This window comes from Mustela erminea, chromosome 17, assembly GCF_009829155.1.
Source record: "Mustela erminea isolate mMusErm1 chromosome 17, mMusErm1.Pri, whole genome shotgun sequence".
NCBI classification, from domain to species: Eukaryota; Metazoa; Chordata; class Mammalia; order Carnivora; family Mustelidae; genus Mustela; species Mustela erminea.
The window spans coordinates 14871321-14898696 of NC_045630.1; the positions used below are offsets into that span (position 1 = coordinate 14871321).

Consider the following 27376-nt stretch of genomic DNA (forward strand, 5'->3'; position numbering starts at 1 on the left):
ATAAAAAGGAAATACTTTCCTCAAAGAATTGTAAAGAATGACAGTGGGTGGGGACGCCTGGGTGGCTCAGTGGGTTAAAGCCTCTGCCCTGGGCTCAGGTCATGATCTCGGGGTCCTCGGATGGAGCCCCGCATCGGGATCTCTGCTCAGCAGGGAGCCTGCTTCCCCCTCTCTGCCTGCCTCTCTGCCTACTTGGGATCTCTCTGTCAAATACATAAATAAATAAAATCTTAAAAAAAAAAAAAGAAGAATGATAGTGGGTGAAGAATGCCCGGCAAGCAGAGAACCCCACATCTATGTCCTAAATTGTGTGTTTAATAAGCAGATACCTGGAGAGTTGGCCAGACAGCATAATTCCGCCGGTTGTAGGCGACAGACCACGCCTTCCCGCGGGTCCGCCGGTTCCCCGGCTTTTGCGGAAACAGCGGTTCAAAACGTCTCCCAGCCTCTGAGAACGCACGTGGTCTCGCCCTCCCAAGAAAACAAAAAAACACCGTAACTCCAGCGCCGGCCCCCGGTGGTGAGAGCTTGATTTTTAAATCCGTCCGAAAGAACCAATCAGAGCCGGCAGACGGAGTGCGCGGAAGCCGATTGGCCCATTTCTGCTTACGACGACCAATAGGCTTGGAGGGTGCGTTTGGTCCGTCCCGGAAGCGGGCAAATCGAAAACCGGTGGCGGTCGCGGGCAGTTTGAATTGGAATCTGGGCTGAAGCCCGCGGAGGCTGCCCCGGGAGCCCGACTCTGAGGGGTCGTCTTTCCCTCCCCGCCAGCAAGGTGAGTGTCCTGCGTGGGTCGTGGCGTCGGCGGCGGGTGTGATGGGGGCTGGCCTTCCGCCCGGGGCTCCTGAGCAGGGATGCCGGTGGAACCGAGCTCCGGCCAGCGGACCGCCCCCTCCCACCTCAAGGGACTGGAGGATCCACCCGGCCGAGGCCTTCAGGGCTTGTCCGCGCTCTTCCGCGCCCGTGCTCGCACGAGTGTCCGCAGACCCTGCTCGGTCCTGACCTCGCACTTCGGGGGATCACATTCCTCTGGAAGATACATGAATTGGAGACTAGCAGGTATTTCCTAGCAACCGTCTAGGTCCAGAGCCAGTGGTTCCTTTTTGAAATGTGGGCGTCGGTCCTTTGTTGCCTGGAGGAGAGAAAAGCTTGGATTTTGATCTGCGCGGCACATTGGTGTGCCCCTTGCTATCCGCGAGAGCATTTCCCCTGCCTTCCACATTTCTTTAGACAGGCTTGAGTGCCTGGCTCTGCTGTGTTAGGAAGACCCAGAAATAAGTAAACGACGAGTCCTATCCCTGAGCTCTGCGTAGGAGAGCAGACAGGGTTTCCACCCTTCGGGCTCAGCCGTGGCACTAGAGGGGACGACTGGGGTTTCTTGGAGATGGGAGCTCTTTTTAAAGGGAAAGCGCGAACGTGGGCCTCCAGTGCTGGGGGTGGGTAATTAGGGCATAAGGAGTGCCCTCCCCATATTTAAGATAGAAAGAGCGTTTTCTGCAAACTCCTCCTTGCAGGAACCTTGACACCCGGGGCTTTTCTTCAACTACCCATCCTTCTTTACACCTGCAGCTCCTTAGGTGTCAATCTGGAGATTTACGCTTTTTGACCTTTGCCCCAGTAGCTCCCTACAGACTGTGAATGGTTGATGCTTTAATCTGATCAAAATTGGCTTGGTCTGGTGGTTGTTTTAACTACTTTATAGCTGTATCTTAGACTTTGCAATAGAAAAGTATTCAACTTGCTAGTTTTCCTTCTGTTTATTTACCTCATCCCTATCATCTTCCTAAATTGATCCTTCTAATATTTTGTTGATGATGGCATCTTGATGTAATGATTTCAGTGGTTGGCAGCTCTGTTTAGGACAGTTATTCTTTTGTGCCCCTGGGCTAGGGTACTCCCACCCCTGCATGAGCAAGCTGGATTGAAATGGCAGGAGAAGCCTATTGTGACAGTGTAAAATTGTCCTTTGTTGGTGGAGAGGCACGAGATTTCTTCCAGCAGTTTCTGAGCAAATGGCAGTGGAGGTTAAGATGCTGCGTTCAAAGAACTGAGATCTGGAAAAAGAAAAAAAATTAAACTGGCAGAGAAAACACTGCTTTTCAAGACTTAATAGCTAAATCATGTTTCCCATGAACTTTGCTCTGTCTCTTTAATCTTTGAACATCTTTTTATCATTCTTAGTACTTTTGTCAACCGTTTATTAGTTCTGATAAAAAGTTTCATTGATACAGTGACACTAAAATGTTCGTGGACTTCATTTGTCAAAAAGCAGATTCTCACCTTGCTCAACTAGCTGGAAAATGAATGCTTTTCTTTAAGTTCCGGAGGCTAATGAATAAAGAACAATTAACACACTTTTCTCCCAGCTCCTTTAAATTTTAGGAAATGTGGCTGTAAAGGAGGTAAGCCACTTCCTTCTTGGTATCAGTGGCTGAAATATACAAATGAAGTATTTTTGAGGATTAATATAATAACTAACAGGTACAGAATGCTTATTGGGAAATATAGGACTGTTCTAAGCCTTTGGAAAGTCGCTATTATCCACACTTTGCAAATGAGGAAACCAAGGCACAGAGCAGTTAAATAACATGCCCAAGGTCACACATCTTGAAGGTGGTTGAGCTGAAATTTGAATTATTGAGGCTATATACAAGTTTCCACATCAAGGTCTATCTGGAGCATGGCTTTACCACATTTTGCAATGATTTTAGCACTTACATGTCATTCGCTCTTTGCTCATTCTTGCAATAATCCAGCACATGATAGCTGCTGGGAAAGAGAGGTAGGGGGGCCTATGCCATCACAGACTATGACCAGGAGATATGGTCAGACTGGGGACCTCCCCAGGAAAGGCTTCTCAGAGAAGAGGGACAAAGTGTGCATTGCAATGAGGTGAAGAGCATTTGCAAAATAACTTACCATGAGTCTTGTTTGTTTACAGGACGTATTTCACCTGTAACCCCAGAGCAAAGTACTCCTGTTCTATATCATGAAAACAAAGTGAGCAGTAGAAAGCAGGTAGCTAAGAAGTCAAACCTGAGAAATAGGAAAAACAGAGCCAGGGAAGCCACAAGAGCATCTGGGGTACATCGCAATCAGAGCTATTGGTGGCCACCTTTCAGGGGGTGGAGAAGATAGAGGTTATACGTCCTTATCTGTTGAAAGGTGAAGCTTTGAAACTCCTTAGAGACTCATTAGTCTCTGAGACTTTTTGGTCCCTTTTTCCTACAGTAAGACCAACAGTCTGCTTATTCTTTCCAGTTTATTTTTAAATGTGTGACTAGTAAAGAAAGGAGAGCAACATGAGCTGGGCTTTGGAAGAATGGAAGGAGGGGCTGCCCACCAGAGCTCTGCAGAAAATCCAAGAGCTGGAAGGCCAGCTGGACAAACTGAAGAAAGAGAGGCAGCAAAGGCAGTTCCAGCTGGAGACCCTCGAGGCTGCACTGCAGAAGCAGAAACAGAAGGTATCCGCCAAACGCTGGCTTTTAAAACCGTTCACTCAGTATTTGGATTGTTTGATCTTGGTCTGAAATTTCAAGAAAAATGAGCGCTCTCTTTGGGTGGCAATCCGACCCTCTCCTTTTTCTCCAGCCTCTGCCCCTCGTTTTTCCTTTCCTGCTAATACTGAGGGCTGCTGAGTTCTTATTAATTCCATTTGGGACCACACGTGGGAAATTGCTTTTGTATTCTGTACCAACATGGCCAGATCCTCTGACTCTGAATTAGGGTGCTTTGTGGTCCAAATGGATATTGCTTCCTGAGGGTGGGCTTTTCACCATGGTATTCCTGGACTACTTCTCTTCTGGGCTAGGAAATGAAAACTAAAACGGTGTTTCTTCCTTCCCTCTGTGTTAGCCAACAAGCTGGTGGTACAGTCATGGCTTCTAAAATGGCTTTGCTAGTGGGAGAATTTTTACAACTTAGTTCAGCGGTCAAGCTTTTTTTTTTAAGATTTTATTTACTTAGGTGGGAGAGAGAGAGAGGGCGGGGGTGGGGGAGAGAGCGCACAAGTCAGGGGAAGGAGCAGAGGGAGAAGCAGACTCGCTGCTAAGCAGAGAGCCCGACCTAGGACTCGATCCTAGGACCCTGAGATCATGACCTGAGCCAAAGGCAGACACTTAACAGACTGAGTCACCCAGGCACCCCACACTTTAAAATGAATTACTAAGGAGATTTATAGGGTTTATTTTTGGTTTGTTATACTTGAAAGAACATTAAACCCTCCCTTTCCAGGAAGGGTACATTTAGCCCTAACCAAAGACAGTGTAATTCCTGACTTTGTAGAACTTTTCTATCTACAAGCTTCAAAGTGAGGTCATTTAAAATATGCTGTGTTCGTGGGGAACCTGGGCGGTGCAATCAGTTAAGCATCTCACTCTTGGTTTCCACCCAGGTCATGATCTCAGAGTCGTGATATCGAGCCCCTGTCAGTCTCCGGGCTCAGCATGGAATATGCTTGGACTTTTTCTCCCTTTCCCTCTGCCCCTCTGCCCGTGCTCGTGCTCTCTCTCTCTCTCTCTGTCTCAAATAAATAAATCTTTAAAAAAAAATTTTTGTGTTTGTGAAGAAACACTGACCTGTAGATTACAGCAACTACGTCTCAAAATAATTAGTCTTCGGTGTTGCATTCAGGTTTACAAATACTTGATAAATTCCCAGAGTCGAGACCTATTTCTTTCTGGACGATCTGTTAGGTTGAGAATGAAAAAACAGAGGGCGCAAACCTCAAAAGGGAGAACCAAAGCTTGATGGAAATATGTGAGAATCTGGAGAAGACCAAGCAGAAAATTTCTCATGAACTTCAAGTCAAGGAGTCACAAGTGAATTTCCAAGAAGGGCAGCTGAACTCCAGCAAAAAACAAATCGAAAAATTGGAACAGGAACTGAAAAGGTAATTATTTTTGAGTGATATTAATGTGGATATCCTTTATATGTGTTCATTGGATCCTTTTATCTTTTCCTTTGATGATGTAATTTTACGTTGCAATCATTTTTGCAACGAAATAAACAATGACTCGAGAGAAATTAATTCTTCTGTACTTCAGTCCTATCATTGCCTGGCTCAGTAGTACGTATATTCATTAAATGGCTTCTCGCTTATTCATTTATTCATTCAAGATATATTTATTAAGCTGCTTCATGGGCCAGATGCTGTGTTTGTTACTGGATGATATAATATTAAATAATACCACATCTCCCAATAGCGAGTACTAGAAGATGGAGGGGAGTTAAGCATGGCTAATACTGATGGCTTATGTTTTTTCCTCTGAGTGGAAAAGCTATTGTAGATAATGAGACAGAACGAGGGAATTTCAGGGGCACCAGGGTGGCTCAGTGGGTTGAAGCCTCTGCCTTCAGCTCAGTCATGGTCTCAGGGTCCTGGGATCGAGCCCCGCATCGGGCTCTCTGCTCAGCGGGGAACCTGCTTCCTCCTCTGTCTCTGCCTGCCTCTCTACCTACTTGTAATCTCTGTCTATCAAATAAATAAATAAAATATTTAAAAAATAAAAAAAAAAAGAACTAGGGAATTTCAAAAGACCTAGGAGCACTGAGGGCCCAGTTGAGGTTGGAGACCAGGAATTTATAACAGGACCCGTCTATAGAGTTGTTTGCCCCCCGCCCTCCCCCACTCCACCTCCTTTTAGCATCTGGGTTGTAAATGCTGAGAATGTGAATAGGAGGATTGACTTAGGGTTGTTTTTAGCCAGGGTAATGGGATGAAAGACGGTGGAATGATTGAGGGTGCTGAGAAGAGGGTGGTTAAAATCGTGTGCCGTGAAATCTAGGCTGGAGAGGGAAGGAAGTGTACTCAAGAAGAGTTTCCTAGGGCGCCTGGGTGGCTCAGTGGGTTAAGCCGCTGCCTTCGGCTCAGGTCATGATCTCAGGGTCCTGGGATCGAGGTCCGCATCGGGCTCTCTGCTCAGCGGGGAGCCTGCTTCCTCCTCTCTCTCTCTGTCAAATAAATAAAATCTTAAAAAAAAAAAAAAGAAGAGTTTCCTTCTGAGGTCCCCATCTTCCATCTTAAGCATTAGGTAACCAGTTTGCCAGCTTAAGCAATAAAAAATGGTGCTTATGACTTCTTTTCCATTAAAAAAAATCCTCAAACAATTTGAGACATTAATCAAAATAAATCCAGTGGGACCAAAATACGCTAGCTTATAAATGGTATTTTCTTACTGTAATAGTGGAGATTTGTCAAAATATCAAGGAGTAATACAGGCGGAAAGCAAAGTGGATGTTAGCAGATTGTCCCATTGTTGATTCTGCTAATACACACCCGGAAGTTTAAAAATAAAAAAATTTTTCATTTTGAAATAACTTTAGATTTACAGAAACAGTTGTTAACATCTTACATAGCCAAAGTGCAAGACCAAACCAGAAATGAACATTGATTCAGTACTACTAACTAAACTACGGACTTTATTAGAATGTCACTGGTTTTTCCAGTCACGAGCTGTCTCTGTTCCAGACTTGGATCTAGGATTGCACATAATATTTAGTTGATATTTTCTTAGTCTCTTTCTAAGCTGTGACAGTTTCTTGTTGTTTATTTTGTTGAAATTGTTGAAGAGTCTGATAGAGTCTAATAGAGTCTGCTCTATTGTAGAGCATTCCGCAGGTTAGGCCTGTTGGCTGTTTTTTCACTGACGAGATCACAGTTTTTCAGCAGCGGCACTATTCACATCCAGGACTGGATGGTCCTTTGCTGAGGAAAGCTGTCTTGTGCATTGTGGGATACCTAATCGCATTTCTGGCCTCTACCCACTAGATGCCAGTAACACCTCCTCTACCTGCCTGTTTTGATAATCAAACACGTCTCCAGGCATCGCCAGATGCCTTTGGGGAGGTAAAATCATCCTGGATTGAGAACCACTGGGTCAGATTGAGGTTATGAGTTTTGGGTGAGAAGACCACAGAAGGAGCGATGTGACTTTCTCAATGTATCTTTGCAGAGGATGCGTGACCTAATACAACTTTTACCCTGATTCCCTGGCTGATTAATAAATATCATGATCCCAAGAATTTTTTTTCCTAACGTAGCTGCAATAATCTTAATTCTACTTACCTCTCGAATAAATTTTTGCAAGTTAAAACACTTTAAAATTACTCTTGTTTTCCTGTGAAGATAATTAGGTACACAGAAATATCTTCCTAATTTTGGTTCCTACCCACATAGGAAGGTGGCTCTCTTATAAGTTGTATGTTAGAATGATAAATAACTTCTATCTCATTGAATTTTTTCGTTTTCTTGTTTACTGTCTGCCATACCAGACTCCATGAGAATAGGGACCTGGTCAGTTCCCCCACGCACCTGGCAGGTCCTCAAATATTTGTCAAATGAATAAGTGAGAGATAAGTAGTTGTTTTTGGAAAACAGATGCCAAGGAAGTAGGAAGTTTACTTTATGAATGCCAGAATAGTTTTCTTTGAAAGCATATTTTGGCTGCTGGTTTTAAAAATACTGGTTTTCTTTTTATTTCTTTTTAAAGATCTTATCTATTTATTTGAGAGAGAGAAAGAGCAAGCTGAGGGAGAGGCAGAGAGAGGGAAAGAATCTCAAGCAGGCTCCCCGCCAGAGTGTTGTGCCCCATGTAGATTCGATCCCTTGACCCAGGGATCATGACCTGAGTGGAAACCAAGAGTCAGTTGCTTAATTGGCCACCCAGGCTCCCTAGAAATACTGGTTTTAATAATTTAGACAGAAATGTTTGTAATTTTAACATTTTAGGTAAACATATTTTTGTATACATGTCTATATTGCAAAGTGACATTTGGTGGGAAGACTTGCAGATAAAAGTACAGAGTTGTGTGGGATACCTGGCAACTTGGTTAAGTGTTAGCTTTATTATTATCAGTTGTTATAGTTGGGGTTAGGATAGCACATTTAGTTTAGAAGTATTTTTATTACCAGTGATGTAGATATAGATGTTTATAAACATTTACAAACTATATAAACCTCAGACTGTAAAAACTATTAAGAATACAGTTTTCCAGAATATAAAAGCTATAAACTACAACAACTTTTGAGTGTATTCAAATTCCCACTGGTAACCTTCAAGTGCAGGCTGAAACTTACCTTCTCCAACAGTGGCCACTGATCAGGTTTCTGGAAGGTCTCAAACAAGTTAGTCTGGACTATTGGAAATGTTGGTCAAAAACTGTTGAGTATTGACAATCCCATAGTTAAACCAAGTAGAAAGATGCTTAATTTCGTGTTGTTTTTGGTGGAAGTTTTTTTCTTTATAGGAAGTAGGAGAAATAAAGGTTTATAGGAATAAAGCAGGGTATAATTTTATATTTTAAATAAATGCACTTTTTTTTTTCTAATGAAAGGATAGATAGAGGGGGATGAAATGTGAATTTGAGAGGAAAAAGAAACACTGAGTCTACAAGGTTTTTTAAAATTTGTCTCTAAAATCACCAAATTTGTCACACCTTTGGTAGTCTGTAGACCTACACCATTCATCGTGGTGGCTGCTGGCTACATGTGACTGTTATGTGCTTGAAATGTGGCAATTACAAATTGAGATGTGACAGGGTGCCTGGGTGGCTCAGTCGATTAAGCAGCTACCTTCAACCTTCAATTCAGGTCATGATACCAGGGTCCTGGGATCAAGTCTCGCATTGGGCTCCCTGTTCAGCAGGGAGTCTGCTTCTCCCTTTTTCTGTCCCCTCTCCTGCTTGTGTTCTCTCTCTCTCTTTTTTTCTCTCTCTCTCTCAAATAAAATCCTTAAAAAAAAAAAAAATCAAATTGAGATGTGCTATAAGTATGCAATGCATACCAAATTCTGAAGGTTAAATAGAAAAAAATGTAAAATATCTCAATTTTAGTGTTGACTGTAAGTTGAAAGGATGATATTTTAAAAATATAGAGTTAAATAAAATACTAAGATTAAATTCATTTGTTTCTTGTTACTCTTTACATGTTAGTAGAACCTTTCTATTGGACAGTGCTGTTACTTGCCAGGAGCTTAAATCTGATGATTTGATTTGTAGAGCAGTCCTTTTTAGCCCAGACATTGATTTTTCCTCCCACATTGAGGTTGGATCTGAGTGGGGCTGGGGTACTGGGGCACTTTCCTCACTCCTTGTTTTGAGAGACATGTCCATGAGAAAGAGACTGCTGCGCATCATTAGCTCTTCTATGGGGTGTTCATTTCATTTCTTGTGTTGAGCTAAAATCAGAGACATTATAGATTTGTGAGAATTGAGTCCTCTTAACTTAGGTTGTTTGATTCTGAAAGGTGTTCAGAACTTAAGTGATAGAAATATTCTGTGCATATATACAATATATAGCTTACTTTTCCCATTTCTTTGTGACTTTCTCCAGCCCTGTTTTCTCTAGATGCATTATGTTAGCTTGATTTTTGTGTCTCTGTTTTTAAAGATTTTATTTATTTAACAGACAGATATCACAAGAAGACAGAGAGGCAGGCAGAGAGAGAGAGTGGCGGGGAAACAGGCTCCCCGCTCAGCAGAGAGCCTGATGTGGGGCTCGATCCCAGGGCTCTGGGATCTTGACCTGGGCTGAAAGCAGAGGCTTTAACCCCGTGAGCCACCCATGCACCCCTTTGTTTCTCTGGTTTTTTTTTCATAAAATACATGGCAAGTTTATGTTTTTTTAATGACTTAATATCACAAGTGATGTCATTCAATTTTGTGATTTGAATCCATGCTTCAGTGATGCCAATTTCTTCCTATGCTTCTGAAGTTCTGGGTTTTTTTTGTGGTTGTTGTTTGTTTGTTTTTAAATATTCCTGGGTCTTTCGTTGACTTGGAGTAAAAAATTTGCTCAGAATACATTCCCAACCTCCCAACTCTATAATCATAGTGTCATTACAGACCTTCATTGTAGCTTTTGTAATATTGCCACTATAAGTTTATATTTTTGTTTCCCTAACCAGACTGAGTTCCTTTGAAGAGGGGGAACTGAGTTTGGGTCTGTCCCATAAGTTAGTTCTTATCAAATGTCTATTGGACCAAGGAAGTGGTAAGAATTCTCAGAGGGTGGGGTTTTTGTAAGTTTATTACTCTCTGGGAACAGGTGGTGCTAGTGTTTGGCAGCATTTGCTCTGATTTGCATCTTCTTGGGTCCTTTCCTAACAGGTGTAAATCTGAACTTGAAAGAAGCCAACAAGCTGCACAGGCTGCAGATGTCTCTCTGCATCCATCCACGACACCACAAAAAATCTTTGCAACTCCACTGACACCAAGTCAGTATTATAGTGGTAAGGATTATTTCCCCTCATTGCTCTTTTACTGGGATTTTAATTTTGCCAAAGAAATCACATAATTCATCTTTGAATTCAACTTTTAACTTGGGCATTAAAAAAAATAAACCTTTTAATTTGGGCATTAATGGGCCACATATCCACTTGTGTATCTGTGTAGTGGAACTACCCACTTAAGCCTTTAAACTTTTCATTTTAGCCTATAGTGTGTTTTTAAAAAAATTCAGGTTCAGAATATTCAAACCCAGCGTCTGTTCACTTCGTGTACTACAATATTCATTTCTAAACTATTACGATGATTGTTGACCTGTGAATTCCTTTACAAAATCAGTGACCAAAGTAAAACTGTATCTCATTGTCTTTGTTTAGGTTCCAAGTATGAAGATCTAAAAGAAAAATATAATAAGGAGGTTGAAGAACGAAAAAGATTAGAGGCAGAGGTTAAAGCCTTGCAAGCTAAAGTAAGTTAATGATGGGTCTTCTCAGTGGAGTATGTAGTTGAACAAGTACTTTGATATGCAGGAGTCCAAGGTTAGAGAAAAATCTGGTTCACGTAGAGCTTGACACATTTTTCTTAGATTGAGAAGGTAAAGTTCCTGGATGATTACATTAGTTATAATTACTTGTTGGTTTTAAAAGCAAGTAGAAGCAAAAAGTAGTGTGGGGAGATCAGTTTATCCCTCGACAATAGATGTTCATCAAATTCTACAGAAATTGTAGCCATCTAATTATTTCCCTATGGAGACATAATGGTAAGGAGAGGAGAGGACCAGGGTCATTCTAGACATTCACCGGCTGGCTTTATCACCTGGAGGCCATTGGCTGCTTCCCATTCAGTCCTTATGGAATGTACTGATTGCCACGAGGGACATGGGGTTTAAGGGTCATTATCTATGAAATATTTATTTAGAGGCGAGAATTATCAAGATAATCTCCCCAATTCTGTTATGTAAGTTACAGAGACTCAAATTTTAAGCTCCATTTTGGTACGGATAAGTAGGCAGAGGGCTGGGTCATGAGGTTTGTTTGAATGTCAGCAAAAGAAACAAAATGCAGGTTTCAAAAACCCCTGCTTCTAGTTTAGGGACTGACCCAAATATACCTGGTATCTGTACAATTTACCTTTAGCATTTCTGCTTGTGTGATGTTACTTGCTACAGAAAAGGGGCTGGGGGCAGAAAAACAACCTAAATCCCAGTTTTGTACTTTATGTATTTGTGTAACCATAAGAACTCGCTGAAATGGGACAATTCAAACAGCTTAAGGCTGGATTTCTAAGTAGATACTTATGTACTGAAGATCACAAAGTACCTACGAGAGCTTGATCCTTTAATTATTCTCATGCTTTTAACCCTTGTTTGGAGATCACCAGGATTCTGATATGTAGCAAAAGTATTGGTTCTCACGGTGGAGTACAAATTAAATAGTAATTCTCTGGTTTGTCTTAGAAACATTATGTGTTTGGTGATCAGTTCAGTCATTGGTGCCCACTTTCCTTCTGACATCGATTCCCATAGTTTTCTTGGTGGAAAAATTGAGTCTGCAAACACGAAACCTCTCTGTGTGGCAAAGAAAAGATTTTGCTATAAAAAATTTAATGCACCGGGGCACCTGGGTGGTTCATTTGTTAAATGTCTGCCTTTAGCTCAGGTTATGATCCTAGGGTCCTAAGATCGAGCCCCGCATTGGGATCTCTGCTGAACAAGAAGCCTGCTCCTCCCTCTCTCACTTCCCCTGCTCGTGTCCCCTCCTTCGTTGTGTCTCTTTCTGTCAAATAAATAAATAAAATCTTTAAGAAAAAGATTAATGCAACATCTATAATCATGTCTTGATATTAGTCAGAATGGAGGTAAAGAGAACAAAAGAAGGAGATAAGGGGGATTATTTGATGAGGACTGAGAAATCTATAGACTTGTTGAATTATTGTACACTTGAAACTAATATAACGCTGTATGTTAACTATACTTGAATTAAAAAAATAAGGAATTCAGAGCAATTGCAAATCCACAAATGTGTGTTACATAAAACACCTTGTCCTACATTTTTTGGGAGTGGTATGGTGGAAAGTGAGATTCTTGAAAGAATTCTTTAGGTTAATATTTAGTTTTGATCCTCTTTGTGCAAAGCTAGGGGAGGAGGTGACCAAGGATAGGCCAAGGACACCAAATTTCAGAACTCAAAATGGTAGCGAATACTCACTTGTTTTTAATAGAGTGTATGAGAGATCCAGAATAAATATAAAAACTGAGCCCATTTTAATAGATTGGGACTCAAATACTACTGCCTTAAGCCTTCAGTGCTAAAGTGTAACCATGAGACAGTTCCTTCCCTGGATATTGCAACCTTATGGTTCCCTTGACTTAATGAACATTCTTTCTTGGTATGTAGTGGAAGTGGTAACTTCTTGGCATTATGTCCTTATGTTCTACCTGAAAATAAATAACCTTGAATATTGAGATGTTTAAGGGGCCCTAAAGAGTTTCTGTCTTTACAGAAAACGAGTCAGGCTGTTCCCCAAAGCACAATGAATCACAGGGACATTGCACGACATCAGGCTTCCTCGTCCGTATTCTCGTGGCAACAAGAAAAGACCCCAACTCGGCTTTCATCGAATGCACTAAAAACTCCGATTAGGAGAGAGTTCTCTGCATCTCACTTCTCTGGGGAACAAGAGGTGACTCCAAGTAGATCAACTTTGCAAACAGGGAAAAGAGATGCTAATGGCAGTTTCTGTGATAATTCGAGCAATTCTCACCTTTTGGACCAATTAAAAGCCCAGAATCAAGGTAACTTTGTGAGCTAAATTAAATTGAAATTAAATTTTCCTGAGATGATTTCCAAGGTGATTCCAGACGTTTATAGTCCTAGAAGGTGCTTGTATGTTCTGTTAGTTATATCAAAACTCAACATCTCAATCTGGTGATGTGAAATACTGATTGGAGGATAAAAGATACCATAGTTCTGGAACGTACGTTTATTTGTACTAGAAAGCTGGTACCCGGAAACCTTCAAAAGTAGTCTTGAGTGGCTTTGTCTTTCTAGAAGTAGGGTGAGTAGGTCAGTTACAGTAGCCCTGCGCAATTCTTCTCTTTGGGCTTCTCTCATGGCCCATGGAGCAAGCCTGGGGTCTGGCCAGCTTTGGCCAGAGGTGTGGCCCATGTTTGTGGGCAGCTTTGCTCTGTACTGCCAGGTTGTCCACATAGGAACCAACCTGTAACTTTGGCTGGAGTATCACCCCACAGCTGACAGCCAAGGGCACCAGGTGGTGTTTTGGAATCTACTGTGCAGAAGATAATTTTCCGTGCTATAGTATATTGCAAATCACCTTCAGTATTTGCTGGTGAGAATTGTCAAACTGCCAATACCATTGCAACCAGTATTATATGTATGTAGGGGGGAAAAATTTATTGTTAATTTTGGCAGTATAGGAGGCTCACACTGTCTTGATCTTTACTGTAGGTAAAACTACCAGAGAATACAGGAAGGTGAATTTTGCACTGCTTGGCACTTTTTGCATTGACATGGGCACAAAACAAATACTAGTTTGCCAGCATATAAAACCAAGTAGTAATTTCAATGTGGAGTATCCTATGGGATACAATTTTTTCAGCCTCAATAAGACACTCTTCATGACTTTAGAAAACCATTTTCTTTCCCAAGTTTCTCTGAAAACATTGGAAAATTTGTTTCACCTGCTTCCTATGGGCTACTTGAATACAAATGACAATAGAGACTAACCATTGAATTAAATCCGATTAAAGTAATTTCTGTGTTTAGTGTGAATTTATATTTATCCCACCAAAGATTTCAGAGCAGAGTAATAACATAAATGATACATTCTGAATTGAGCTATATAAATTTGTCAAAATTATGTATTAATTAAATTGTGGCTTTTGTATGTCATTTAAGACCTAAGGAACAAGATTAGTGAGTTGGAACTACATCTGCAAGGACAAGAGAAAGAAATGAAAGGCCAAGCAAATCAATGTCAAGAACTCCAACTCCAACTGGAGAAAGCAAAAGCAGAATTAGTTGAAAAAGAGAAAATGCTGAATAAAAATAGGGATGAACTGGTGAGATCAACAGCGCAATATGACCAGGCATCAACCAAGGTACTGGACTTCTCAAGTGTTGAAAACCTACATTTTATCATACAGTTCTTTGGAAATTTTTTTCATGCAATACTTCAACACTAAAATTTTTGAAATGTTAGTAATGAACCTCATTAATACATACTAGACAGTATTGATGCAATTGAATTAGTAAGTTCTTTTAGAGTTGGGCAGATGTGGGGTGAAATCCAGACTGCATGTTTTCCCAGCAAAGTGACTTGGGCAAGTCACTAAGAGGGTGGGGAAGAATAAAGATCATGTATATATGGCACTTGACACATATAAGAGGAGACTAAGTAATGGAGCTTTAAAAGAAGCAGGGACACCTGGGTGGCTCAGTTGGTTAAGCATCTGCCTTCTGCGCAGGTCCTAATCCCAGGGTCTAGGGATCGAGCCATGCATTGGGATCCCTGCTTAGCAGGGAGTCTGCTTCTCCCTCTGCCTGACACTCCTGTGCTTGTACTCATTCTCTCTCTCTCTGTCTGATAAATAAAGAGTCTTTAAGAAAAAATGAAAGAAAGAAAATGTGAAACTTTAAGAAGCACTCAAGAGGGCAGAGAAGCTGGTAGAGTCAAGGGTTTTTGAGGTTTATGCTGAGAATCTTGAAATTAATCCTATTAGATTCATGTCTGATGTGGGCCTAAGGAAATTTACTTTTAATAAACTCTAGATATTTCTAAGGCAGCAGGTAAGAACTACTGTAGTAGGTAGACTTATATCGTCTGTTTGCCTTGTGAAGACAGGTTCGTTCTTTCTTTTTAAGATTATTTTAAGGTAATTGTAGATTTCATGTAATTGTACAAAATAGTAGCTTATTAATATGGTGGGTTACATTGATTGCTTTTCAAATATTTGAATAAGCTTTGTATCCTTGGAATAAAACCTACAAGACCATGGTATATAATTCTTTTTATATATTTCTAAATTTCATTTGCTAATAATTCGTTGAGGATTTTTATGTCTATGTTCATGAGGGATATTGGTCAGCTGTTTTCTGTTTTTGTTCTTTCTTTAGTATTTGTATCAGAGATCATACTAGCTTTATGAAATGAATTGGGAACTGTCATAATTTTGTGGGTCATGATATAAAGCTCCACGTTGGGCTCTGCACTCAGTGTGGAACCTTCTTGAAATTCTCTCCCTCTCCTATTTCTCCTGCTCATGCACTCTCTCTCTCAAATAAATAAGTCTTTAAAAAATAACAAATTTAATTTTTAAAATAGACATATAGCTATTAAATTTATTTATTTCATACTGGATGAGTTGGGATGGCTTGTGTTTTTTGAGGAAATGGTCCATTTTATCCAAATTTTTAAACTTAAAAACGTAGTTTTTGTAGTAGTATTCTTTTGATGTTGTTAGGTGAGGTGATATTCTGTTCCTGATATTTATGTCATTTTCTCTTTGCCAGTCTTGCTAGAGATGTGTCAATTTTGTCAATAATGACAATAGAATTTGTCAGTTTATTGATCTTTTGTTGATCTTTCCAAAGAGTCAGCTCCTTGGTTCATTTATTTTCTTTTTTCAATTTTATATATTTTTGCTCTGTTATTTCCCTCTGCTTGCTTTGGGTTTATTTTGCTCTTCTTCTGGGTTGTTGAGGTGGGGAGCTTAAATGATTGATTTGAGACTTTTCTTTTCTAGTGTAGGCATTTAAAGCTGTAAATTTCCCTCAGTACTGCTTTAGCTATGTCCTACAGATTTTGATATATTGTATTTTTATTCTTATTCTGTGTATTTTTATTTGCTTAAGACTTCCTCTTTTCCCCATGGATTACTTAGAAATACCTTTCTGAGTACCAATCATACTGTACCATACTTACTGAATACCAATCATACTGTATGATTTCAAATCTTTTAAGTTTGTTGAGGCTTGTTTTATGGTCTAAGACAATGGTCTACCTTGGTATATGATATGTTTCATGGGCACTTGGGGGGAAAAGTATATTCTGTTGCAGGGTGAAGTGTTCTCAAATTATCCTTAGCCCCAAATTATCTGTTGGTTGATGGTGTTGTTGAATTCTATATTTATGCTCGTTTCCTGTCTATCGGTTGTTGAAAGAAGGATGGTAAAAATCTTCCATGATTGTTGATTTATCTATTTCTCCTGTCCGTTCTCAGTTTTCACTTCACATATTTTATAGCTTTGTTGTTTGGTGCATAAGCATTTAGGATTGCTGTGTCTTCTTGGTAGATTGACTTTTATCACTATATAATAGCCCTCATTGTTCCTGGAAATTTCCTTCTTTCTCAAGTCTACTCTTTCTTTTCCTTTTTTTTTTTTTTTTTTTTTTTTTAAGATTTTATTTATTTATTTGACAGAGAGAGAGAGACAAGGAGAGAAGGAACACAACCAGGGAGAGTATGAGAGGGAGAAGCAGGCTTCCCACTGAGCAGGGAGCCCAATGCAGGGCTTGATCCCAGGATCCTGAGATCATGACCTGAGCCGAAAGCAAATGCTTAATGGCTGCATCCAGCCATCCAGCCATCCAGGTGTCCCAAATCTACTCTTTCTGATATTAACTTAGTCACTCTAGCTTTCGTTTAATTTTGCATAATGTATTGCCTTCTGTCTTTTGAGTTTCAGCCTGTCTTTTTATTATATTTGAAGTGAGTTTTGTATAGACAGCATATAGTTGGGCTTTTTTTTTTTTTTTTTAAGATTTTATTTATTTATTTGACAGACAGTGAAAGAGGGAACATAAGCAGGGAGAGAGAGACAGGGAGAAGTAGGTTCCCCACTGAGCAGGGAGCCCAACGTGGGTCTTGATCCCAGGACCCTGGGATCACGACCTGAGCCTAAGGCAGATACCCAATGACTAAGCCACCCAGGCACCTGTGCATATATATATTTTTCAAATATTTTATTTATTTATTTGAGAGCGAGAGAGTGAGAGAGAGCATAAGAGGGGAGAAAGAGGGAGAAGCAGACTTCCCATGGAGCTGGGAGTCCTGTGCAGGACTCCATCCTGGGACTCTGGGATCAAGACCTGAGCTGAAGGCATTTGCTTAACCAACTGAGCCACTCAGGTGCCCCAAGTTGGTTATATTTTTTAATCCATTTTTCCATCATCTGTCTTTTAATTAGCATGTTTAGGCCATTTACATTTAATGTAATCATTGATTGGTCATGGTTTAAAACTGCCATCTTATTTTTTTGTTTTCTTTTTCTTTTTTGTGAGTTACTCAAACATTTTATAGGATTTCATGTTAATTTATCTAGAGTTTTTAGATACATTTCTTTGTAGAGCTTTTATAGTGACTGCCCTAGATAATACATTATATATACACATCATTTATCAGTCTGTTGGTGTTGTCATGTAAGCAGCTCTAAGGGATTACAGAAAATTTACTGCTCTTTTCATCCTTTTACCCTCCCCTAGTTATAATACAATTTCTTTAAGTGTTTACTCTACCTACATTTAGAACTACATCAGATGGTGTTATAATTTCTGCTTTAACTGTCAAACATAACTTAGAGATTCTTTCTCTTCAGTTTTCTATTTATACCAAGATTATTGCCTACCCTGTTTTTCCTTCTTTCCTGATTCCTTCCAGTATTCCTTCTTTCATCATTTTCATTTTTTTTTAAAGAACTTCCTTTAGCTATTTCTTTCTTTCTTTCTTTCTTTCTTTCTTTCTTTCTTTCTTTCTTTCTTTCTTTCTTTCTTTTTTTAGTTTGGTCTATTGGCCACATATTCTCTTAGTTTTCCTTTCTCTGGAAATGTCTTGATACTTCATCCTGGAAGGTGTTTCCTCAGGATACAGGTATTCTGGGTTGACTGTTCTCTTCTTTCAGGACCATCATGTTTTCCCCTTGAGTTCCAAAGTCCCTAGTCACTCAGTCTCTTCCTTTAGAGCTTTCTTAACATTTGTGCAGAGTTTTGAATTGTTGTCAATGGAAGGAATAGAGAAATGAATGTTTATTCTATCTTTCTGGATGTGGTAGTCTAGGTTCATTTTTTAGACATTCTCCTAGTGCCATGCTTTGCACAAAATATTGTTCATAAATACTGATTCATTGTATGAGGGTGCAATGGAGGGCCAATGGGACCATGACCTACCTTGACCTATTTATTTATTTTCTTTGTGCAGTCTGAGTATGTAGGTTGGTTTTCCAAGTTAGAGAGACTGAATTTGAGTCCTGGTTCTGCCTCATCCCTATTGTTTTGTTTTTGAATTCTCAGCCTCCACTGCCTAATCAATAAAATGGTGTTAAAAATGTCCATATCCGGGGCACCTGGGTGGCTCAGTGGGTTGAAGCCTCTGCCTGCGGCTCAGGTGATGATCCCAGTGTCCTGGGATTGAGCCCCCGCATTGAGCTCTCTGTTCGGCAGGGAGCCTCCCTCCTCTCTCTCTGCCTGCCTCTCTGCCTGCTTGTGATCTCTGTCTGTCAAATAAATAAATAAAATCTTAAAAAAAAAAAAAAAGTCTGTGTCCTAGGATTGTTGTAAAGATTGAGATAACATTTTTAAAGGCTGTAGCGTAGTGCCTGGCACAGGATAAGTTTATAATAATACATTAGTTATTATTCCATTGAGTTTCTTGTCATTTAAGCTTATTTTCAGTTGCATTTCCTGCCAACTTAGGCTTTCCTTTATATAATTAACTTATGTTATTATACTTTGTCTTACTGGTTTTTATGTGACAGGATCACTGAATCTTTATTCTACCTAGCATTTTTGATAAAGTTTCTTCTTACCAGATCATGAATTAAAACTTTTGACGAGGACAGTGCTGAGAACACAGCTCTGGCTTTCTATTAGAAACTTTCTTCCAGGGGCGCCTCAGTGGCTCAGTGGGTTAAAGCCTCTGCCTTCAGCTCAGGTCATGATCCCAGGGTCCTGGGACGGAGCCCTGCATCGGGCTGTCTGCTCAGCAGGGAACCTGCTTCCTCCTCTCACTCTGCCTGCCTCTCTGCCTGCTTGTGATTTCTGTCTGTCAAATAAATAAATAAAATCTAAAAAAAAAAAACAAAACACCTAACTTTCCTCCAGGTTATTAAGACTCATTTGTTCAATGCTTTCTGGATTCCTTTTTCCCAGTGAGCAACAAATCTACCTAACTGATAATTCAGACTACCTTTCTCCCTCTCACCTCTAGGACTAGGTCCTAGGATAATAGGACCTGGTCAAATGTGTTGCTGAAATCAAATTGTGCTTTGTTTATGCTGTTCCTTGACCTACCATTAGAATTACCCATTAAGTAAAGTGGAGCTAATTTAATCAAAATCAATACCATGTTCTTTTGTGAGTACATGCTATTTCTAGTTTGCTTCTTTTCCAAGTATTTTCAAACTGTGTGGGATATAAAGTTTGAACTCACATAGAAACTTTGAGGCAGAAAACCTGGTGTTCAGCACCCACATTTCACAGATGAAAACTTGGGCCCAGGGTACTGAGTGAGTGCCCAAGGTCATACACTACATATTTTCAAGGATTTTAGCTCTGGAAACTATTTTAGAACATTCATGATACTCAGTGGTCAGCTACTCTTACATGGATTGTGCATCTTCAATATCAGAATATTATTGTAAAAATTTTAAATAAGATGTAAGTATCTTCTCAGTGCTTTTTTTTTTTTTTTAAGATTTTATTTTATTTATTTGTCATAGAGAGAGAAGTGAGAGCAAGCACAGGCAGACAGAGGCAGAGGGAGAAGCAGGCTCCCTGCCAAGCAAGGAGCCCGATGTGGGACTCGATCCCAGGACGCTGGGATCATGACCTGAGCCGAAGGCAGCCGCTTAACCAACTGAGCCACCCAGGCGTCCCACTAAGTGCTCTTTTTAAACCTGTTTTGTAGTGATAAAGTTACTGATTTTGAGATTAGAGGAATGTGTTGCAGTTTGAGGGACGACCAGCAGAGGGCACCAAGGGTTCATGCATCTCTGCCCTGCATGGTGTGTTTTTTTGTTTTTTTGGGGTTTTATTTCCCCCCTGAGAATTGTCAGCCACCAACATTTGGACAGTTATCTGAGCAGTGACTTTTATCTGGGTTGTTTCTTGATGCATTCCCTCATGCCTAGCACAGTGCTTGACATCTAGTAGGCTCTTGATAAATATTTGTTATTATTATAAATAATTTCTTTAATACTTTTCTTTGGGGATTTAAAAATATAAGAACAGTAAAGATAATGAAAAGGTGTCTTACTGTATTAATTTGAACCACTGGCTCAATTATTTTTCTTTTTGAAGTTGGTATATTTAAAGTTCTGACCAACTCTTTTTTTTTTTTCATCTTCTGTTAGTTAATAATCATTGTCTGATCTTCCGGCAAAGTATTACTTAGTGTTTTCTTTTCCTCCAATTTTTCTGTTAAATTTCTAGTGTTTCTAATAGTTCTGAATGAGATTATAATGCTTCCCGGAGAAATACTTTAGAAGAGAGATTTGCCAAACTGGGACACCTTTCTTTTAGACCAGGGAGTTCTCCCCCGCCCATATGACATGTTTTTAGTCTTCCCTGGAACTTTAGAGTTGTTTTGAGGATTTGAACACTGTGGGGAAAATTCAAAGGAATGATTTTCAGTACTTGGTGACTTAAGGCCATTTTGCTCCAATTTAATTTTAGAAGGACATCCTAAATTTTGGTTTAGTTCATGTTTTAAAACTTATCCTGAACGTATTGGGTATGATTAAGGGAAAGAAATGTTCTTTGTGTTGCTTATGGCAGCTTGGCTAAAAACCAGTTGTGATATTCTCTGGAGTGCTGTGAACCTTCAGAAATTGAAAATGTCATAGTGGGAGTGTTGTGGAAAGAGGTTTTTTAATATTTAAAATTTTACCTATTCTTCTTTTTTTTTTTTTTTTTAAAGATTTTATTTATTTATTTGACAGAGAGAGATCACAAGCAGGCAGAGAGGCAGAGAGAGAGAGAGGAGGAAGCAGGCTCCCCGCTGAGCAGAGAGCCCGATGCGGGACTCGATCCCAGGACCCTGAGATCATGACCTGAGCCGAAGGCAGTGGCTTAACCCACTGAGCCACCCAGGCGCCCCTTACCTATTATTCTTGAAACAGACTCTCATATGAGGGTCATGGACACTCGCTGATTATTCTACAGCTGTTAAATTACACAGGTCAACATCACCGCATTTGAGTGTCTCATTTCCATGCAACAAAATGTTAGATGAATCTTTATTCATTATTCAGAAACACTGATTTCTTTTTTCATAGTGCAAATTATGAAGTATTTCTTGAAATGGTCGAATATTTACATTTTTTCTAATACTTCCCAGATACAAACTTTATGTGTGCTAAAATAATTAATAGCAGTTTTAGTATTTGTTGATCATTTTATTTTATTCTATTCATTTGTTTTTTAAAGTTTTATTTAGTTAAGTAATCTCTACACCCAGTGTGGGGCTTGAACTCATAACCCCAAGATCAAGAGTCACAAGCTCTCCTGGCTAAGCCAGTGAGGCATCCCTGCTGATCCTTTAAAAATCAAACTTTACACTTGATCTTAGCCAAAAGGCCGAGAAGCGATGAAATGTCAAAATACAGATGATCTTGAACCAGATCTTATAACCAATTTTTCTAAAATTCAAAATATTTGTTTCTCACCTCGAATAACTTTGTATTGACCGTTTTTATTTGTTGTTAAGTGTACTTCATTGGAACAAAAACTGAAAAGATTGTCTGAAGATTTGAGTTGTCAGCGACAAAATGCAGAAAGTGCCAGATGCTCTCTGGAACAGAAACTCAAGGAGAAGGAAAAGGAGTTTCAAGAGGTAAGGTGAATGGCTTCACAAGGAGTTTGCATTTCGTAGTTTTGTCATTTGAAAAGCATTGCTGTTGCTTGGGGTGTTCTACGAGAGGGGAACTCCTTTGTGAGGAACAGGTTCCCCGTGTGATCCTTCACACTTCCATCTTGCAGTTTTCGATTGGAGAAGTGACTCAGGAGCTCGAATGTTCTTTTTTATCTGTGTGCTCTGATTTCTTAGAGATTTGATACCAAGTAGGAAAGAATCCTTTCTCTTCTTTCAAAGACTCTCAGTTGTGGAGGAAGTTGTATCCTGTTCTCCACATGTTTCTAAAGGCTGTGGGTTGGCGAATACATTAGACAGGTAGTTGATGTGGTGGGGAAAGAAGCTGGCAGCCATGTTAGGGGTGAAGACGCCTTTCTAGAAGTGTTGCTGCCAGTGGAGAGTGAGTTAGCCTGGCTGAGTATATCCTATGGATTGAGGCTCTCTAGTCTTTCAGTAAGAGCCCCTGGAGATGCAAGTCTGGTCTCCCGATGTGGTTATCAAAGTTAATTGGTGGCATATCTTTGCTCACATTCTAAGTTATGCGTGTTATGATGGTTGATATCTTAAACCCCTTTTTTTTTTTTTTTTTTTTTTTTTTTAGATTTTATTTATTTATTTGACAGAGATCACAAGTAGGCAGAGAGGCAGGTAGACAGAAAGGGGGAAGCAGGCTCCCTGCTGAACAGAGAGCCAGAGAGCCTGATGTGGGGCTCGATCCCAGGAACCTGAGACCATGACCTGAGCCGAAGGCAGAGGCTTAACCCACTGAGCCACCCAGGTGCCCATTAAACCCCATTTTTGAGTGTCTTTGTTTCCTAGCTGAGTTGTCACCGTGGCGGCTCTGTTCTACTCCCTTTTGCCCCTGGACTTGCGGAAACAGAGATGCAGAATTTCAGCCTGGGGCTGGGACTGAAGCTGGCTGGTCTCCATGTGGCCAACTGGCAGACTCCGCTTTCCCTCTGAAGGCCCGCATTTGATCCCCGGGACCAGTGCTGAAGACAGTTCACATTTATTGTTAAGTGAACGGTCAGCCTGGCTTCCTCTTGTCTCCTGCTCTCTCAGCCAGCACGGCCTGCCTGTAGGAGGCTTGCCCACCCTGGCCTCTCCTTGTCACCTGTCGGCAGTCCGAGTGACATGTGTGCCTTCGGTGTTTCAGGAGCTCTCCCGCCAACAGCGCGCCTTCCAAGCCCTGGACCAGGAGTGTGCGCAGACGAAAGCCAGACTCACGCAGGAGTTACAGCACGCCAAGAACACTGGCAACATCCTGCAGGCCGACCTGGATAAAGTAGGGAGCTGCCTTATTTCTCTCCTCAGTTAGTCCCCGTTTTCCTTATTCATGCGTTTTCTATCCTGCAGCTGATGTGGTGGTGCTTTTAATGAAGAATGGCTCTAACCTCCCTTTCCGTACTTCACCAAGGAAGAGAGCAAACAGTCCTTCTGAGTCTGGGGTTTCTCGTTCCCAGGAAGAGGGGAGTGAGTGAGGAGCTCAGACCTGAACGTCTGTGCAGGGGTGTGATGTTCTGGTGGTTCTTGGGTGCGACACCAGATGGAAAACCTCCCCACTCACTCATGCCCCCCAAACCATCAAAGCGCTGAAAACTATAATCCGTTACTTATTTAACACTTACTCCAAAAATGATCTCAACCATGTTATGGCTTTGTCTTTTATCTATATGATGACAACCCTTGTATTATTATCTCCAGCTGGGATGCCTGTCCTGAACTTCAGGCTTGTGGGTGTGTACCTGGTATTTCCACTTGCTGGTCTATCAGGCATCTCACACTTGGCAGGGTAATAGCTGAACTCCTGCTACTTATATCAAACGTGCTCCTCCCGGAGTCTTCCTTATCCCAATCAATAGCAATTCCATCCTTCACATTGCTGAGACCAGATCAGCATGTCATCTTCAACTCTGCCTTTTCTCTCACACCTCAAAGCCTTCCATTAGGATTCTTCTGACTCCGCCTTTATTTACACACACACACGTGTGTGTGCCCATGTATTTTTGCATATGTGTGGATACTATCTGTATAGCTATATTTAAACCTTTTCATGTTAATATACAAAATTTACATAGGACATATTTACAATTCAATAAATTATTATAAGGAATGTTCTCTTAGAACCATTATCTGTGTCAGAGCCTAGAATCTTCTCAGCTACTCCAAGAAACCCTCTATGTGCTCCCTCCCTCCTTGCTAAGAATAAACCTGATTTGTATGCCTTTTTTTTTTTTTTAAAGGTTTTATTTATTTATTTGACAGAGAGAAATCACTAGTAGATGGAGAGGCACGTAGAGAGAGAGAGAGAGAGAGAGAGAGAAGCAGGCTCCCCGCTGAGCAGAGAGCCCGATGCGGGACTCGATCCCAGGACCCCGAGACCATGACCTGAGCAGAAGGCAGCGGCCCAACCCACTGAGCCACCCAGGCGCCCCTGTATGCCTTTTTTTTAAAGGGAGTAAATATAAGTTATGTTTTACTGGTTTTCAGGTTTTTGAATAGAGATATGAACACTTATTCATAGTTACAGAATATAAAATATGTATTTATACAAAATTTAACAATCTTATCTGTTCTTTCCCAATCAGTGTATTTGTGTGAATTACAATACAAAATAGTGCCCCCCCTGCAAGACCCTGTGATAACCATACAAACCCAAATGAGTCCCAAATGAGGACTAGGAGTTGCCTGTAAAACTGTAAACTCAGGTCCTGAGTAAATGAACACACCTTGAAGAGTCCAGAGAAGACAAAAAGCTTGCTACAAAGGCATGTTTATACATTTTACTTAATAGGAAGTCAAGATACATATTTAAAATTATTGGATCAAGGAAAAGAGACTTAGATTTATTATTTAATATTATAATATTAAGGCAACGGAAGAAGCAAAAGAATAAAAATAGAAATGGTAAAAGACTATATATAGAAAGAAGGATGGTGCTGGACAGAAATCAGTTTATTTCCTACCATCCTGTGCTGTTGTATTCGTTTTTATTTGGATTACTATTATAATCATTGTAAACAATGGCACTGCCTATTTATGAACAAATGATTATGTTCAATACATAGTTTTATAAAATCTACACCAACCATGAGCTTTGCTTATTTCTGGACTATACTGTTAAGCAGTTTTGTTTTATTTTGGCTTTTGTCTATTTTTAATTTTTCCAAATAGTCCTGTGTAATATACTTTATTAATAAAATAAATATTAGATTGCCATCAACGACTGAAATGTTAAAACCCTTACTTGAGGAAATTGGCAGCAAACTCTGCTCTTCCGTTCTTTCCTTCTGATTCTGTTATCTCCCTGAATTTCTGTCTAATGAACGTTGCTGTCCAGCTTTGTGTTTTATGCTGACTATGGCTACTGTTCACCATTGCTGGTCCCTGTCTGGTCTAAGACTGTCATTTGTCACCTGGTTTACCATGCTAGCCTCCTCACTTCTCTCCCTCCTTCTAGACTTGCTCCTCACAGTGTGTTTTCAACCAGCCACCAGAATGAGTCTTGTAAAGTCTCAGTCCCAATTATGTCACCCCTCTACTTGCAACAGCAGTCACTTCTTGTCTCTCGCCTAGTAGGAGCCGTGTCCTTCCAAGGATCTGCAGGACCTGGTGGGCTTCCCACCACCTCGCTCACTGGCTTCCTCGCTGTTGGTGGAGCACACTCCGCATGTGCTCTCTGGGGAAGCGCTGTGTCTGGACGGGTGTGTAGGGCACACACCTTTGCTTGCATACGCTTTCTGCTCTAATGTCGCTGTATCAGTGACATCTGCTCAGGTCATCACGTAGATTCCTACCCTCAAGTACTTTCTGCTTCCTTTCCCTTACTTAACGTTTCTCCATAGGGCACATCCTCTAATGTCTGATACAGTGATTTCTTTCTTTTTATGTTGTCTTCCTTCCATTACTTAAATCTTTCTATGAGGACAGGCTTTTGTCTGTTTAGTTCCCAGCTCGACCTACAACACGCCAACACTGAACACCAGAGCTCGGAAGCGGCAGGCGGATCGCAGGTGCTCATTCTTTTCTTGACTTGACCCATGTTGCTTGACCGGGTGACGCATTCTGGTTTTTTAATTATTTTTTAAAGATTTTATTTACTTATTTGAGAGCGTGCAGAGCAAGAGAGAAAGAAAGAGACAGAGTGAGCATGAGCAGGGAGCCCGGTGCGCCTCTCGATCCCAGGACCCTAAGATCATAACCTGAGCCAAAGGCAGATGCTTAACTGACTGAGCCACCCAGGTACCCCAGGGTGACACATTCTTGAATTTACCCTGAGTATGTCCGGTATTCACCTTTTGTCAGAATTCCAACTATCTCCTCAGGACTTGCTTCTCTGTTCCTAAAATTAAGGTTCTCCCATTGAGGTAGAGTCTCATTTTATGGAAAATATTGGTTAACTCTCAAATTTAGGACATAACCTAGTGGGACATGTTGACCTCTCTTAGAGGAATGAGAGATGGGGATGTAGCCAAAATGGGAGCAGTGACATTCCCTGACATCTGTTTGTACTAAGAGTTAGTCCTCTAACCGGCTATCCAAGTTTGAGAGACGAGACAAAACAAAAACACCCCCCAAACAAATGAACAAACAAAAACTCCTTTCCCAGGATGAAAGTTTAACAACTTTAAAAAAAAAAATTTTTTTTTAAAGTTTAACATTTAACAGTTTTCAACTGTTAAATGGGCTTCCTCCAAGACCTTTAAAAAAAAAAAGGCTTTTTTTTTTTTTTTTGCTTTTTGGTTTTTATTTTGCCTGAGCCTTGCTTTTATTAGATGTTGTGTAGTATATATACTTACTCTGTGGGTGGATGTTCAGGTTCCCAATATCTTCTTGTTCATCGTAGCCACGGTAATAACATCCCTGTGTCACATCATGGTGTTTCTGTAGGACAGGTTTCCACATGTGAACTTGGCCGTTTCGGGCACGTGTATTCTCCCTTCTGATCGATTCTGACAAGCTGCCCTCCAAAAAACTGTAATGTATCTTCTCACCCGGTTGGTGTAAGAGAGGTCCTGGTCTTGCTTATTCTTCTTGATAGGAGATAGTCCTGGTTTTATAAATTTTGCCAACCAAGGAGTGAAAAAGTCATCTTATTGTTGTTTCAATTCATGCTTCCTTGATTACCATTCAGGATGTTTCTTTCAGAGGTTGATTAGCTTTTTTTTTTTTTTTTGGTATAAAATTGTCTGTTTCTATTCTTTACTCTTAAAAAAATCAGTTTACTTTCTTCTGAATTAACCATAGATGTCCTTTGTTTGTTGTATCATAGATATGTAACTTTGA

General features: G+C 40.4%; 1 protein-coding gene across 4 annotated transcripts in view; it reads left to right on the top strand.

Moving 5' to 3' along the window:
- The first annotated feature begins 643 nt into the window (after positions 1 to 643).
- Positions 644 to 27376, top strand: part of CENPF (centromere protein F) — a 62380-nt gene continuing 35647 nt past the window's right edge. For 2 of the 4 annotated variants that reach the window (XM_032318158.1, XM_032318161.1), the window contains exons 1-9: positions 644 to 775; positions 3262 to 3464; positions 4695 to 4891; positions 10108 to 10229; positions 10602 to 10693; positions 12727 to 13018; positions 14142 to 14344; positions 21947 to 22072; positions 23247 to 23375. In XM_032318158.1, coding sequence (XP_032174049.1) covers positions 3303 to 3464; positions 4695 to 4891; positions 10108 to 10229; positions 10602 to 10693; positions 12727 to 13018; positions 14142 to 14344; positions 21947 to 22072; positions 23247 to 23375 — 1323 coding nt within the window. In that variant the 5' untranslated portion in view covers positions 644 to 775; positions 3262 to 3302. The other 2 variants (XM_032318160.1, XM_032318159.1) reach the window with 2 other exon arrangements.